This window comes from Malaya genurostris, chromosome 3 (genome assembly GCF_030247185.1).
Source record: "Malaya genurostris strain Urasoe2022 chromosome 3, Malgen_1.1, whole genome shotgun sequence".
In the NCBI taxonomy this organism is placed as follows: Eukaryota; Metazoa; Arthropoda; class Insecta; order Diptera; family Culicidae; genus Malaya; species Malaya genurostris.
In genome coordinates, this window is record NC_080572.1 from 39270709 (window position 1) to 39286723 (window position 16015).

General features: G+C 34.4%; 1 protein-coding gene across 50 annotated transcripts in view; it reads right to left on the minus strand.

Moving 5' to 3' along the window:
* LOC131434538 (sodium channel protein para) overlaps nt 1-16015 on the minus strand; it is a 198337-nt gene that overhangs the window by 100806 nt on the left and 81516 nt on the right. For 46 of the 50 annotated variants that reach the window (XM_058601349.1, XM_058601321.1, XM_058601352.1 and 43 more), the window contains 2 exons: nt 11270-11475; nt 3228-3356 (listed from right to left, as the gene is read on the minus strand). In XM_058601349.1, coding sequence (XP_058457332.1) covers nt 3228-3356; nt 11270-11475 — 335 coding nt within the window. The remainder of the gene's footprint in view (nt 1-3227; nt 3357-11269; nt 11476-16015) is intronic. The other 4 variants (XM_058601345.1, XM_058601350.1, XM_058601339.1 and 1 more) reach the window with 1 other exon arrangement.

A 16015-nucleotide genomic window follows, 5' to 3' on the forward strand; every position in this document is an offset into this window, starting at 1 on the left:
GCAACTTTTTGCTACCTCATAAATGTCGCGAACGCCCTTTGGAAATGAATTTTACAATTATTTCAATGCAATGACTGAGCGGAAACATATATTGGAGAAGCCAAATGAATAAAAACTAACACAAAAGATGGTGTATTGGAAAAAGATACGCTCAGAGACAGAACTCGAACCTGCGTTCTTATGCATTCCGTGCATTCTGCAGTAACACTGGAAAAAATTCATCCTTATACGGAGCCAAACTCTCAACTAACCATTTGACTGATTCAATCTTCGAGTAAGTGCTCAAGAATTGTAACTACCCGAAAAAGTCTCAGGAACAGCTGACGGTGATGGCTCCATACATCCTGTGAGTGAGAGTTAACAGGATGTGAAAGTGAGTGTTCAAAAGATTAAGTTAAGTACATCACCTTCATCAGACAAGTTACTCATCATCTGAATTCTTGAGACCCCAACATGAAAGTCCTTTGATTTCGAAAGTAACTTATTTAAACTGATAGCCTCGTTGAGACATTTATACAAAGGCTTTTCCAACCACTTCGCTTATACGATCGAAGAGCATTATATTAGATTAATGATCATTGTACATATAAGCATTATATAAGATGGAAGCTACGCTCGAACCTTGTTGAATACCTGCTCGTATGGGTTTTTCAGATTTACAATTCTGATTCAGATTTACAATTCTGATAACTAACCTGGATAGTTTCGATCAGTAAAATAATTTTGAATCATTTTGATCAAATAATTAGGAAACTAGAAGTCAGACATTTTTGCTATTAAGATTTCATGCCAAACAATGCTTTTTCTATGTCTAGAAGAGCAACTCCATTGGACAAACCAGAAGATTTATTTGTTTGTATTATGTTTGTTACTCTAACAAGTTGATGAGCAGTGAAATGTTCCAGACGAAATCCAAATTGTTTAGGTAAACATATAGAATTCTCAATTATATGAGACATCATTCCTTTTAAGATAATTTTTTTCTCAAAAAGAACCAAGAAGCTCGAGGCAACATCGGGAAATTTTTTAATAAGAATATTAAATATTACATCACCAGGAGCATTTACGTTTTTAAGTTTCCCAATGACTGACTTAATTTCATCAAAATTCGTCTCAGTAATGTCATCTTGTAACAATACTTGAGTCAAAATATGATCATATTTTAGTGAGACTTCGTTTTCAATAGGACTGACAACGATCAAAGAAAAATTGTGGATACTCTCACACTACTTGACAAGTTTTTGAGCTTTTTAGCCGTTTGTAATAAGTATTTGATTTCCTTCTTTGAGAGCAGTAATTGGTCTCTGAGAGTTTCTTAAGAATTTTGAAAATATTCCAGAAAGGTTAAGAATACGGTTTAATTTGATCAACCTTTTTTAAGAAAATTTTTATTTCACGAAAGATTAAACATATGTTTGATTTTTTTTCGTAAATCTTTAATTTTCGATTTCATAGCAGGATCACGTGAAAGTTCACGACGAACATTCTTCCAACGATTGAGCAGTTGAAGATTGTCATTGGATGATAGGAGTATTAAATTTAGTTTGAGCTGAAGGGTTTCAATTATGTAATGTTTCAAATCATCTATTGCTGTAACGATGTCAGCAGAGTTTCCCAAAATCATTTCACGATTCTCATTATTTTCACTGTGTGATTATAGTCAAACCAAATAACTCTATGATATTTGAATATGGAACTAATTGGATTAATTATGCTGAATGCGGTTTACTTAACTTTAGCCTAATAAACGACTCTCCTTAAAGTGGGATTTGCTCAAAATTAAGTAAACATAAGTTAAACAATAAGTAATTTTTATTTTCCGTGTTACGTATTTTACGTTTTTCAATTAGTTCTTAATCGAAAACAAATGAGAAAGGAACGAAAGAGAGAACACGACTTTGAAGTAGAGATGGTCAGGTAAGCAATTTCTTGAACCCTAGCCCGACACTAGTTCTGACCCGCTTTAAACGAAAAAAATCGACCCATTTTTTCTGAGCCCGAATTTTGTACTTTGTAAGCAAAAACCAGATAAACACATTTGTTTTGGAAGAATCGATTATGCTTTCGTTCGGTTTCTGCATTCAACGTATTTTTGTCCGGTTCTTGTCAGAATGATGTTTTTAAATCATTCTTGCATTGCAGAATTCGTGTCCGGTTCGTTGTTAGGATGTGTAATGATTTTGGAAATGATAGACACTTTGATTACGTATAACTAAATAAACTATTTTGTTACTACTATTGAATTCGCATAGTCGATTTAATTAATGAAATATGGTAAAACTCCATCTCACACCTGTGGCTACGAAACTGAGGCTATGAACGCTTGGCTAGACTCCGTTTTGAAACACTCAAATGGCAACATCTACCCCGAAGGCTACGGGTTTGAAAAAAGGCACAACACACGCTTTGACATACCATTACATGAATGTTGAACATTGATCGGTTTCGCACACACTAAACACTAGGATCAAACAAGCTAGGCAACAATGCATGACATTTTGTGAGGGCATCACACAATGTTTCAAATTGGCGCATTTGCTGACGTTTACTTTTCGGTTCCTCGCCTAGTCGAATGAGCTAAAATGAACGAGTAGTGAAAGGCTGATGTTTAATAAAGCTAAGAACACCTAATCCTTCCACACGCTTGCTTCTGATGCCGAACGGTGATGGACCTTAGGCAAGGTTTAATTACGTGAAACCGCCACGTGTATGGGCGTAAATCCAATATGGGTGGGGAAAGGGCTGCTAATGCAACTGCTGCCGCTACGGGCCCCAACTGTACCTGTATCGAAGGTTATGTATCGCTTCCAAGTTGATTATACTGCCACTGCCATGTACCGTACCTACACCCTGAAGCAATCTATTTTTAAAAACCAACTAATTTCCATGTGTTTATATATAGGTATCACAAGTTGCTGTATTGGATTGTGGTAAGGAATTTGGAGGATATAGGAATAATTGATAGGACTTATTTGGTCACGATATCTATGATAATAACGGATGAACTAATGAATTCACGGGGTAAGAATCGGTCAACCGTTGTCGTCATGGATGGGACTATATATACACAATTGACGATTGACCGATTCTAATACTACCGAAAGTAACTCCAGCTACGATAAAACTATTTATACACAGAGCTATGCAGTCATTGTGAAAAATTAAATGTATGTCATGGAACTAATTCATCTAGTGATTATATATTTGATCGATTAAAAAAAACTCACGCTAATGCTATTACTACGAAGTCCAACCAATTCCATGCATCTCTAAGATAAGTAAACGGTTGTAATATGAAACCTCGCGCCATCACTTTTACAGCTGATTCGAACGTGTAGATGCCGGTGAATATCACCCTGCGATGTAGTAGAGTCATAGATTTTTCGATTGTTTGAAGAGAATAACGAATGTTCAGGTTCAGTAAAATTATTATATGGCTTTTTAGTAGAATGAAATTTTAAATGCTGAGCTGACTTGTGGTATCGGTTGTTGATGAAACCTGTCATTTCTTGGCTTGCCTCAATACTTGACATTTGATTTAATTCCTATCAGTTGGGTTAATTCGTTGCCTACAGTAGTTTATTTTTACGATATTACTAAAATTTTTGTGATTCGATGGAGGTGCACAGTATGATGTGTGAAACGGAATGGATGAAGTCATTAGATTTTACCAATATGAATATCGATTCACGACTGCTGCTTTTTTTCTGCAAAGGACTTATTCGAGCACAGAATGACAGTTATAAAAGTCTATGCTTTGCAATTTACTCATGTATTGAAGAACATCCACCGGGGTAATAAAAAAAATGTGTTGATGTTTACACGAAAAGTGAGCGTGATCCTAATGATGGTACACCGTACGAATCGTGATAGTGTACATCACTGCAGTACCTATCCCTACCGACCACAGTAATTGCACGTACGTGCTTTGCCGGTTTCGTGAGACGCCATACGGGTTCCGGTATCACCGTTTTACTGCCCTTCAAATGCAATGAAGTCAACTAATACACTATCGTAATGAATTAGGGCAAAAGGTCTTTGTAGTAGACATATAAAATGTCATGCTATTCTCTCGCTATGATTTTTTACGCGACTGACGAATAATATTTATAATTTTAGGGTCAATTCTATAGTCAATTCTAATATTTGGTAGACTAGTTTTGGTCGATAATTACTAAGCTATCAGTGTTTCCTACGAATCATTAATATTTAATTGCACTTTCTCTTAGTTTTGTAAACCTCAGACGTCCGGAGCAATAACCCAGATGCCACGATGTCGCGACCGTGTCTATGTAATTAACATCCACTAGTTTTCATTCGTAGTGCATGCCTACAGTTATTTTATTCGTCAATTCCAGAGAAAAAAAAAACATTCTATTCGTGCTTCTAGACCAGCGTTCCCGTGAGAGTTTCTTGTGTTGTTTCGTTTTCAAGTCACGCAACAGGTGATTTACCGTAAGGGAAAAACTGACCCAATTCTGCTATTATCCAGTACCTACCAGTGTTGACCGACAATATTCCCTCCAGTTGGTGGTCTGGTGATAACTCGTTTGTTCAATCACTCAAACTGATACCAATTCTACTTACGTACTTTCGTACGTGATTTTAAGTGTCATGATCGAAAATTGAAGAATCCGATCAGCGCGGTCACCACGAGATAATGTGATGGTGATTCTTTTGACATATCCCATGTATTTTGAAAAATTTTGGACGATTCAATTTACTTGAGTTTGAACGAATGCAGATGATAAAACCTTACCAATATGGGTAAACAAAAGACTATTCACGTGTTGTCAATAAACGTATGATTTAAAACTGTTCTTTATACCTTAAAATTTCTGATGAAATTTTAAATTAATAATTGATAGGACTTATTTGGTCACGATATCTATGATAATAACGGATGAACTAATGAATTGAGGGGGTAAGAATCGGTCAACCGTTGTCGTCATGGATGGGACTATATATACACAATTGACGTAAATTCGTAAATAAACGAATAAAACGTACTGCGATTTTAATTTATCAATGAATCTCTAAATGTATCCATAAAAACTCCGATTTTCCCAGATTAGAAAACAGCACCCAACAATTCAGTACTGTTGAAAAAAATTTCGTTTGATTTTTATTTTAACAACATTTTAAATTCAAATATCTAAAAAAAAGGTTTTTTTGTTTTTTTTTTTAATTTTTGATATGTTCTAACTGAAGTCCAGAGTAAAATACTGTCAAATTTCTAGAATGGAGAAGTAATGTTGGAAATAGTAATAATGTAAATTTTTGAAAATCAAGAAAAACATTTTTTGTATATATTTTTCAACAAAATTGTATGAAAGAATGCTAAATTTTCAATGAAAAAGATGTTAATCAAAATTTTGCTATATGCTACGCGTCTCGATATACAGCGGTTTGAAAAAAAAAACGGAATTTCTTTTTTTTTGTAACAATTTTGGATGGTAGTTGAATCTTTATGCATGTAAAAGTACCATTAGACCTGCCTAACAACCTATTTCATGTATCATCCAAACCATACTCCTTAACGTTTGACGATATCTCGTATAGTTGGTTTATGGTATCCGTTCATGCGGGTTGTTAACATATAAGCAAACAGTTTTTTGGAATGTACAAAATATATGGAAAAGGGATCAGAAAATATGTGTCCCAGTGTTCGTAAAGAATGAAAAAAATATGTTTCCAAGTTTTCTGAAATAAATATACCTGTTATTTTCTTAGGGTAATCCTGTCCTGATCTTACAAAAATGTTCCTATTAGTTGTTACAGGGTTACAGTTGTTGTATATAAAACAATCTGGTACTACGAATAAACCAGCTAGTGAGAAACGAGTGACAGGCCGAAATTAGTTGAACTGGGATTTTAGTTTTGATATAGATGTTGAAAGGCATTTTTTCGCAAGATTGCATGGTAAGGGACAATGTGATGCCGTAGGAGGAAGAATAAAACACGTAATAAGTCTTGCTAAGGAACGTGAACATCCCACTAAAAATGCAAAGGAACTATTTGTTTGGGCTCGAAAGCGAAAGGAGGAGAAACATTAGAGTATGAAAATATCTAACAATATCTTAATGAACAATATTCAAAAGCAATTACTATTGAAGGAACACAAAAATAACATTCATTTATTCTAGTTTCTGTAGATAACATAGAAATTAGACGATTTTCGAATTGTAAGGCTTGTATAAAAATTGTAGGTATTATTTAACAATAAGAAATCTTTAATAAATGCGACTCTCGAGCATTGTATAAGAACTTAAAATTAAATTCTTTTGAGAAAAAAGCTTTTTTTCAATAAACTCAAATAACCATCCGAAAAACGTGTCAAAAATAAAAAATCCCGTTTTTTTTTTAAACCGCTGTATCTCGAGAACGGCAAAATTTTGAAGCGTATAGCAAAATTTTGAACTAGATACATTTAAACTAAATTTGTTTTTTCAACAGCGCTAAATTTTTTTACATAGTTACCTAAAACATCGTATGGAATTGCTAACCTAATTTTAGCATGTTCTTGTAAGTTAGTATTCGATTCCAAAGAAAATCTGAAAATTATCACCATTGCTTAGTTCAAAGCTAGCCACTTGAGCAGCGCATCGATCGCATCGAGCTGGGTGGAATCTTCAACAGAATATTCCAAGTAGTGCACGGAGAACTCTTTGATCATAAAATTTCGATGTCACAGTATATTGTTTTGCAATAGTTGATTTTTTTTTATTCGACCAATAAGGTTTCTGAATTGCACATATTCAAGAAGTTGGAAAATGTATTGTTTTGAATGCTGTCAAATTCCGCATTCAGCAAAAAGTAGAACTAAAAAACGCATTGCAAAATTAACCATTTGTTTAGTTGAAATCTCTTCGCGTTGCTTAGAAATATCAAGTATGTTGAAATTGTGTACATTCAAACGAATTAGTACTTCGTACTGTGATACATCAATTAATAAGATTTCAAATAACAACATGTTCTCAATCAACTGTTGAGCAATGAAATTCCATGAGTTTGAAACTCAAACATAAGGTTCACTTCATCGTTTTCTTCAAGCTATGCAAAGAGCTTTTATCTTCTAAGCAATTGATTTAATGTTAAAAGATACATTTATCTCGATTTATATTTATCCAATTTTTTTTTGTTTTGGCTTAAAAACATGAAATACACTATTATTTTGTTTTTCATTTACTTTTTCTCAGCTCAGAATATTTATTTTTATTCCATAATCTTGTTATCAGCAAAGATATGACGTATAGTATTTATTTATACGGTGGAATCATTGGGTGAAGATTTTTAAGTAACTTCACAACGTAAAATATTACTAAGGATATTGCATTTCAGTAGTATATTATTTATGTAAAACCTACGAAATTTTCTTCATATATCTCAACATACCAAACGTTTAATACAAGAAACCATAACGTCTCTAGGTTAACAAGATGAAAAAATATTCGAAAATGACTAAAATTTGGAGAATTTATTTATAAAATTTATTTTAAAACCACTGCACCTCACAAGCAAGCGTTTAGCAGAGTTATGTTTTGGGTCTTTTCTATTGTAAACTTTACATACTTTCATACAATCGTGTTCAAACCCTCTTTAGAGTTGGATTTTGAATCTAAATTCTGATTCTGGATTTGAAATCTGTACTTGAATTCTGGAACAGGATTATGGAAATGAATTCTGAATCTGGATTCTGGATCTGAATTCTAGTCCTGAATTCTAGAGTTGGATTCTGGAATTTATTTGAAATTGAGCTCCGAACCTGAATCCTGGAAAAGGATTCTAGAAATGAATTCTTGATCTGAATTCTAGTTCTGAGTGGGATTCTGAAATTGAATTCTGGTTCTGGATTCTAAAATTGAGTCCTGGATCTAAATCCTGGAGCAGAATTCTGGTTCTGGGTTTTGGAACTAAATTCTAGTCCTGAATTGTGGTTCTGGATTATTGAATTTAATACTAGACCAGTATTGTGGAACAGAATTCAGGAATTGAATTCTGGTTCAAGATTCTAGAATAAAATTCTGGTCGTGAATTCTAGAGTCGGACTCTGCAATTGAATACTGAACCTGGAATTGAATTTGAGTTCTAGAATGAAATTTTAGTCCAGAAATCTAGATTTGGATTCTGAAACAGAGTTCTGGACCAGAATTCTGAAGCTGGATTCTGGAAATGAATTCAAGTTCTGAAATCTAGATTATCTAGATCGGAATTAAATTCCGGGTTCTGGAATTGAGTTCTGGATGTGTATTTTAAGTTATATTCCTTATTTATAGATTTGGATTCATACACTAAATTTTGGTCCTGGATTCGGAAACTGAATTCTGGTTCTGGATTCTGAAATTAAATTCTAGACCTGAATCCGGGAACAGAATTTTGGAATTGAACTTTAATTCTGGATTCTGGAACTGAATTCTAGTCCTGAATTCCTAAATTCTAAACTTGAATTCTGGTTCTGGATTCTGAAATTAAATTCTAGTTCTGAATTCTAGAGTTGGATTTTGAAACAGAATTCTGACTGTGGATTCAGGAATTTAATTCTGGATCTAGATTCTGGAGTTGAATTCCTGAACTTTAGAGTTGAATTCTGAAACTGAATTCTGGCTCTGGTGTGGAATGAAATTTTGGATTTAGATTCTGGAATTTTATGGAATTAAATTCAGGATCTGGATTATCGAGCTAAATTTCAGTTTTGAATTTAAGAGTTGGATTCTAAAACTGAACACTAATTCTGGAATCTGAATTTGAATTCTAGACCAGAATTCTGGAACAGAATTCTGAAATTAAATTCTGGTCCTGAATTCTAGAGTTAGATTCTACAACTGAATGCTTAATCTGAATTCTGGAATCGTGTTCTGAAACTGGATTCTAGAGCTAAATTTGGGTCCCGAATTCTAGATTTGTTTTCTGTAAATTAATTCTAGTTCTGGATTCTCAAATTTATTCTGAGACTATTCTGATTTAAAATTCTGAAACTGAGTTCTGGATCTTTCTGGAACTGGATTCTGCATTTGAATTCATGATCTCTTGATTTCCAAAATTGGATTCTAAAACTGAATCTTAGCTCTGGATTTTGAAATTGAATTTAGGATCTGAATAATGAAACTAAACTCTGGTTCTGAATTCCAAATTTGGATTCTGCAACTGAATACAGAATTTGGATTCTCGAAATTAGTTCTGGAACTGAATTCAGTAACTTTCTAAAACTGGATTCTGGAATTGATTTCTGGATCTGGATTCTGGAACCTAATTCTAGTCCTGAATTCTAGATTTGGATTCTGAAACTGGATTCAGGACGTTGATTCTGAAACCAAATTCTTGACCTGGCTTCTGGATATAAATTTAGAACCTGGAGTCCGAAAAAACGGAACTTGAATTCTAAACCTAAACTCTGGACTTGAATTAGATAATTAAATGCTGGATCAGCAATCTGGGGTTTAATGTCTTGAACTTGAGTTCTGGATCTTCTTTAACTAAATTTTGAACCTGGATTCGGGACTTTAATTGTGGAACTGAATTCTGGACCTGGATTCAGAAACAAAATTCTGGAACTGAATTCTGTACCTGGATTCGGGAATTAAATTTTTTCAACCTATTTTTGAAACTGAATACTGAAGCCAAATTCCGAGACTCGATTCTGGAACTTAATTTTGAATCTGGATTCCAGATCAGAATTCTGTAACTGTATTCTAAGGTTGAATTTTGAACATAAATTATTAGGTTAAATTCTAAATCCAATATTGGAATTGAATTCTGAAGCTGAGTTTTGGAAAATTCAATGCAATATCATACAATCAAAACATATTTTGTTTCTCTACTCCATTAATTTCCACTACTTTGTAGAGAAATAATATCACTTGACCATCGCATAGCTAAACCATTTAAATTGGATCACCTCTCGCCTGCATCCCCCCACCCAGAAATTTGCGTGAATTTTTCGTTTAATCCATTTTTTTCGAGCCCGCACTTATCGTATTCGCTAGATTGGCATTGCCACGATAAGCTCCCTTTAATACGCAACGATGCAGAACGTACTGCTCTGACCTCTCAGTGAAGCTCGGGAAGCTAGGCCCATTGTGTGAAGCTATCGATTTTCTTTTCCTTCACGCCCAGGTTTACCCTACTGCAGGCATTCCGTTTCATATTCCTCCAGAGGCCTTTTCCTTTCGGCGGATCGAACCTACCTACCTGGTAAACTATATCTACCTATTGACCTATTCGAAGCGCGACGACTAACGGCACGATCTATTTAGGTTGGCAGCTGTTCGATGGAGCTAGTTATCCTATAGTTATCCCTTTCTCTTTCTGTGTTGGTTTTCGTAGAGCACAACAAACGTCACATGAAATGAGCTGACCTTTTTTGTCGCGAGCTTCTTCGGTTTTGGACCATTTTCTTTTTCTCTTACTCTCATTTACTAACGCTTAAACATATTTTTCTCCACACAGCGGTGGCATGGTTTTCACTGGAGCCTGCAAACTGATGCTATTGATTGTAGTCCATTATTTTTTGGAATCAATACCGATGATCCTTGACATACGGTTCAATGGCGCTATTGCATTGAATGCTCTTCGGAAAATTATAAACACAGTGAGCATAAATTTTTCGTCGGTAAATTAACTAGTTTTATCCAAATTATCCTTGATTAGGAATACGGTGCTAGATATTTAGTATTCTACTCCTGATAATAAAGCCTAAACTGAGACATAGATTCGCACTAATCGATAGGTCTTCCGGATCATTACATGAAGCTAACTACTGAGTATGGTTTTATTGCATAACACAATTACTATTTAATCAACAAACAGCTCATCCCCTTAAAAGTTTCAGGAACGTAGTGCACAAATACGTATATACGGACTGTCTCTACGTCAATAGCACAAAACTAAAGTGAATCTTTTCGGTTATATGCATTTTCATAAATATTAGGGAAATGAATTCATAAGTACATTTAAACCAGAATAAAAACATGTCTATTGATTATATACTTTTTTCACTCGTTCCTAATGAAACTCTTTACAAATAAGTTATTCATCTAAATAATCTGACTCTGTTTTAGTTTTTTTTCGCTAGCACATAACAGTTAGGATGTTAAAAAGTAGACGAAACAAATTGACATTGATTATATAGGATCGATTATACTTGACTCGAAATAGAAAAGAAAAAAAAAACAAATACCACTAAGTCGATTATATGTATGAGCGTTTCCTATAAATATTCGCTAAGGGATGAACTTCAAGTATGTCTTGTCATGATCGAAAGAATACTTACTCGGTAGATTCGACTGTCGGCGAAGCAGGCATGATCATCAATATACAATTGGTAAGGATGGTTGTGATTATAAAAAGTGAAAACAGTGGATGCACTAAAATATAAATTGCTACACGACGTAAAGGATTGAACGGATCGAGTACATATAATGCATTTGTGGCAGAAAAACGATAAATGTCCTTTCCTTTGCTAACTACTACGAATGTCTGAAAATAGAGAAGAGAAATCCGAACAAAAAGGTGTTATTAGTCATCTGAAGCTTATCCCATTCTATTCCAAGTTGCAAAATTTTCATTAATCGGCAATTTTTCAATACGGAAGATATTCTGCTTTGTGATGATCGTCCTATTACTACACTTCCATCAATCATGTAACATTTCATCACCGCATATAAGGCTTGATCGTGACAAAATCTGGACAGATTAAATTTTGAAAAGAAAACAAATTTGCGGTTAGTTTAATCCAAGATGCATTTTTTTATTCATTCAACCGATTTAGCTACTTTTATGTTAGATTTTCAAAAATTATCTAAAGTTGTAGCTTGTTGTTTAGATTGAAAGAGTTCCTTCTTCACGAGAGCTCAATACCTCACAATAACTCGCAACTCCGAGCAGTTATGTGGATTAGCTTGCGCACATTAACGTTTGTGGTTTATCGGAATTATGTGCACGAGGGAAACCTGATTTGCGGTGCAGTATGAACACAGAAATATTTGTATTTAACTGAAATGATTTATTGTGGTATTTATTACAACTGAAACGATGACAATTGCTAGGAATTGTCTATCTTGACTAACGTTCACATTTTAACTAGCTGTAGTACTGAGTTGACTGACTCTAGGTTCTCTAGACCGTTGACTCACTAGTTTACTTTCTGAAGAAATCCACACTGGTACTGGTAGTTCAATTTTTAAAGGTTGTTTACATTTTTATATGAACACAACTTAACTGTACAGGAAATGATAGGCATCTGTAATACCTAAATTAGTATGTGTAGAACGCAAAAGTGAAAGCTACACTTAGTTCCGTAACGCTACCCAAGTAACATAATGTGATATCAAATCAATCTGATGTTGCTATCATAAACAGATTTCAATTGGTTCTCATTTTGATGTTAAACTTTTCTCGGGTAGCTACCTCGTTATCTGTTTCACTGGATAGAGTGTGTACGTTTTTGCTCGGTAAACTATAACTCTAATATAGGCCTAAACAGCCTCTTTTAGCACAACATGGAATTCATTCGCTTTACACCATTCCAAAACATCTTTGACGTAGTGACAAGATGCCAAACAAGCCAGAACAGCGAGGGAGCGTCATGGCTACGTAGGAATGGTATCAATAGCTTTTTCAGACACTATTCACGGCATATGTCTTTGTTTACCGTTCCGGTAGTGACGAAGCTTTGGCTTGCTCGACCACAGCTAAATAATACTTGTCAAACTAAATATTTTTCGGGAAATTTGGCTTTTTTCTTCGTCTTGAAATGTTCATCTACACCGTTTGATTCCGGGAAGCTCCAGCACATAAGTTCAATCGTCCATTATCGTGCAGGAAAACTTAGTCAAATATTAGCGATAAAACTGGCGAGCCCGGATTCTAGCCGACACATTCTGTTTATTATTATGGTAGATTGCTTGTGCTTGGAAATATGCACGGCAATTGGAGACATTTTTATTTTTCTAGCCACAGTACGTACCGAACGATCTGGTCTCTTTTGCAATATTTGCTTCATATCTGGTAGTTTCTGATATCCGTTTTTGTTCCGCTATCAGCCATCTTGGATGTTGTCAAACGTATATCGAGAGATTTAAGAAAGTCAGCAAGCAATGCAAGTGCACAGTGGTTCAGGTCCTATGGAAGGGCGGCCATAAATAGACTTTGTCAATAAATAACCATTTCTACTGAAGATAATGGTTTGTATTATGTTAAGCATAATCAAATATCTTTGATTTTCATTCACTATTTTTTCATGTGCATTTTTCCTCATGATTTGATTGACAAAAACTAATGGTCTGTAACTTGTCATAGATTTATATCACTCAAATAGATTATTTTTTCGATAATGATACATAATTGAAGAAGAGATGAAATTTTCTGGCGAGGAATATTTCTAATGTCGGAAACCAAAGGATCTGAGTTCAGTAATAGTCTATGAAGTCATTTTGTGTTGTTGCTTTTTGTAGTGCAGTTTCGTCTAAAATCTTTAATATTTGATTCAGCGGTCTCTTTAAATAATTCACCAATGTTGAGAAACATTTAGTAACACTTTTCGACAAATATCTTCCTGATGAGTTTCAATAATTCGACTGACAGTGTGATTCAATAAATTTTGAAGTTTCACTTCAGCTACCGTTTCATCAATTCGTAATTTGCTAGGATAACATTTGTTTTTAGCACGAAACACACTATGATACGATGGCAACATATTTGTGCAAGTCTATGTGTTGATCAACTCTCTACTAACCAAATACTGATGCTTGGCCAGTTTACTAAAAAGATATTTTATTCAGGCCTATTTGCATACAAGCTTTACGTGGCCGATTTAGCTGAGTTTTTAGATACAATTTTTTTCTTGTATTGGATCTTTGGTCGTCAAATGGTGAGATAACTAAGTCCTCACAAGTTCCTATCTCATGCCTCCCCGAGCGTCTATGATGACATTTGGTCAATAGAACGGCGTCGACTGGGTGCTATCGCCTTCTGCGAAATGGCTTGTAGTTTGAAGCTCATCCTAAAGTGCAATATTTATGGTAGTATATTGCCACATGTGGTTGTGTTGTTTGTTGCATTATTTGTTATATATTGAATTGAATTATATTACATTGTATTATATATTGTTGTTATTATTATTATTATTAATATTATTATTATTATTATTATTATTATTTTTATTATTATTTTTGTTATTATTATAATTATTATTATGATTAACAAAGAAATATTATATTTCCTGCAGTACTACGACGAAAGAAGAGCATAACTTACACTGCGACATTAACTGTTATACATTGTATCATAGTATATTATTTCATATAGTATCTTCTGTTATGTTATATTATGTTGTATGCTATTATACTGCATTGCATTATATCATATTATATTACAAGTATATGTATTGTGTTATATTCTATTATGTTATAGTATATTGTTAGAATATATTGTGTAATATTATATCATAATGTGCTTTATTATATTATATTATACTGTATTACATTATGTTATATATTATTATATTACATTATATTACATTATGTTATATCACAGAGAACAGATACCCAACAGACATTCTTACGTGCAAAGTCGTCTGCAACGGTGATTTTTAACGGATTTTTACTTATATGATTTACATAGCTTTTTAAAAAAGTTTGTACTAGCTTGGTAGTATACTGTAATGCATTAATTTATGTTATATTATATTATATTATGATATATTGTGTTATGTTTAATGAATTATATCATATTATATTGTACTGTATTATATCATATTTTTTATATAAATTTATATTATATTATATTATATTATATTGTATTATGCTCAAGTATATCGACAACGGGGAGGGGCAGGGAGTGCATCAGGGTATCTTACAAGTGAATGACTGGATGATGGAGTGGATTGCCAACCTGAGTCATGTGGGGGAAGCTTTGTGTTTTTCCCTGAAGGTCTGAAATGAGTAAGACGCACCCTTCTAACAAACAAACCATCAGGCGGGTTTAAGCTGGTACAGCGAAATTCTTTATTATATGACCGGATGTTCTTGCTGGAAGGCGCCGGGTCCTCAAAACCTATTTTGGCCTTCTTAACAGCAATTATATGAAAGCTATCTGATAATCAAATTCAGATCTACTGTAAGTCTACCCGCATACATTGGTAATGCCTTGAACTGATGGTGGCTTCAAACATACATACATACATACAATTTTTTTTGTATTGGATCTCGTTGTCACCCTTTTTCTAGGGGGAGAAAAGCTTCCATTTTCCTCCTGCGAGGATTGAGGGACAGTTTGTTCGCGGTTCGTCTCGTCATTCATTGCCGCATCGGTGGTATGGTTGTTGATTTCGTTGCTAGTTGCTGTAGATGCGTCTTGTTGTACATTGTTTGCAGTTGCTGGTTGGTTGGATGGTAAGTTGTTAACTGCAGCTGGTGTACTTTGTTATATGGGGATACGTTGGATGGTTTCGTTGAAGGGAATGTTTCACTGTTGTTGGTGACTGTCACAGGTGTACTGGGGTTGCTTGGGTTTGGTGTGAAGGAAGCACCGTTGTTCTTCGGTGTAGTTGTCTCCTTGTCCAGTTTATCACATGGCTTACCGTAGTGAACAGCTTTTTGGCAATATTGACATGTGGCCATCTGTTTGTCATAGGTAACAAGTGATTTGCACGGGATTCTTGTATCCTGACCGAATGTCACATAAGAAGGTATAGGCCTCCTCAAGCGCATGCGTAACAAACGTACGCCATTCAGAATACCGGAGAAAGAATTCTTCCATTTTTCTTTTTCGATAGAGAGAATCTCTCCGTATTGGGACATAGTTTTGCGAATATAAGGATCGATGACGCTTGAGGGAAGATCATGCACACGCACTTCTATAGCACTATCCCCCATATATACTGAAATGTTGTACTTGATAGTTTCTTGCTCCACATAGTGCACATTATTATTGTCTTTTGCGAATTGAATTGCATCCAACTCTTTATAAAACTGGACGTAAACAACATTATTTGTCTTATTGCAAGTTCTCGTATCGA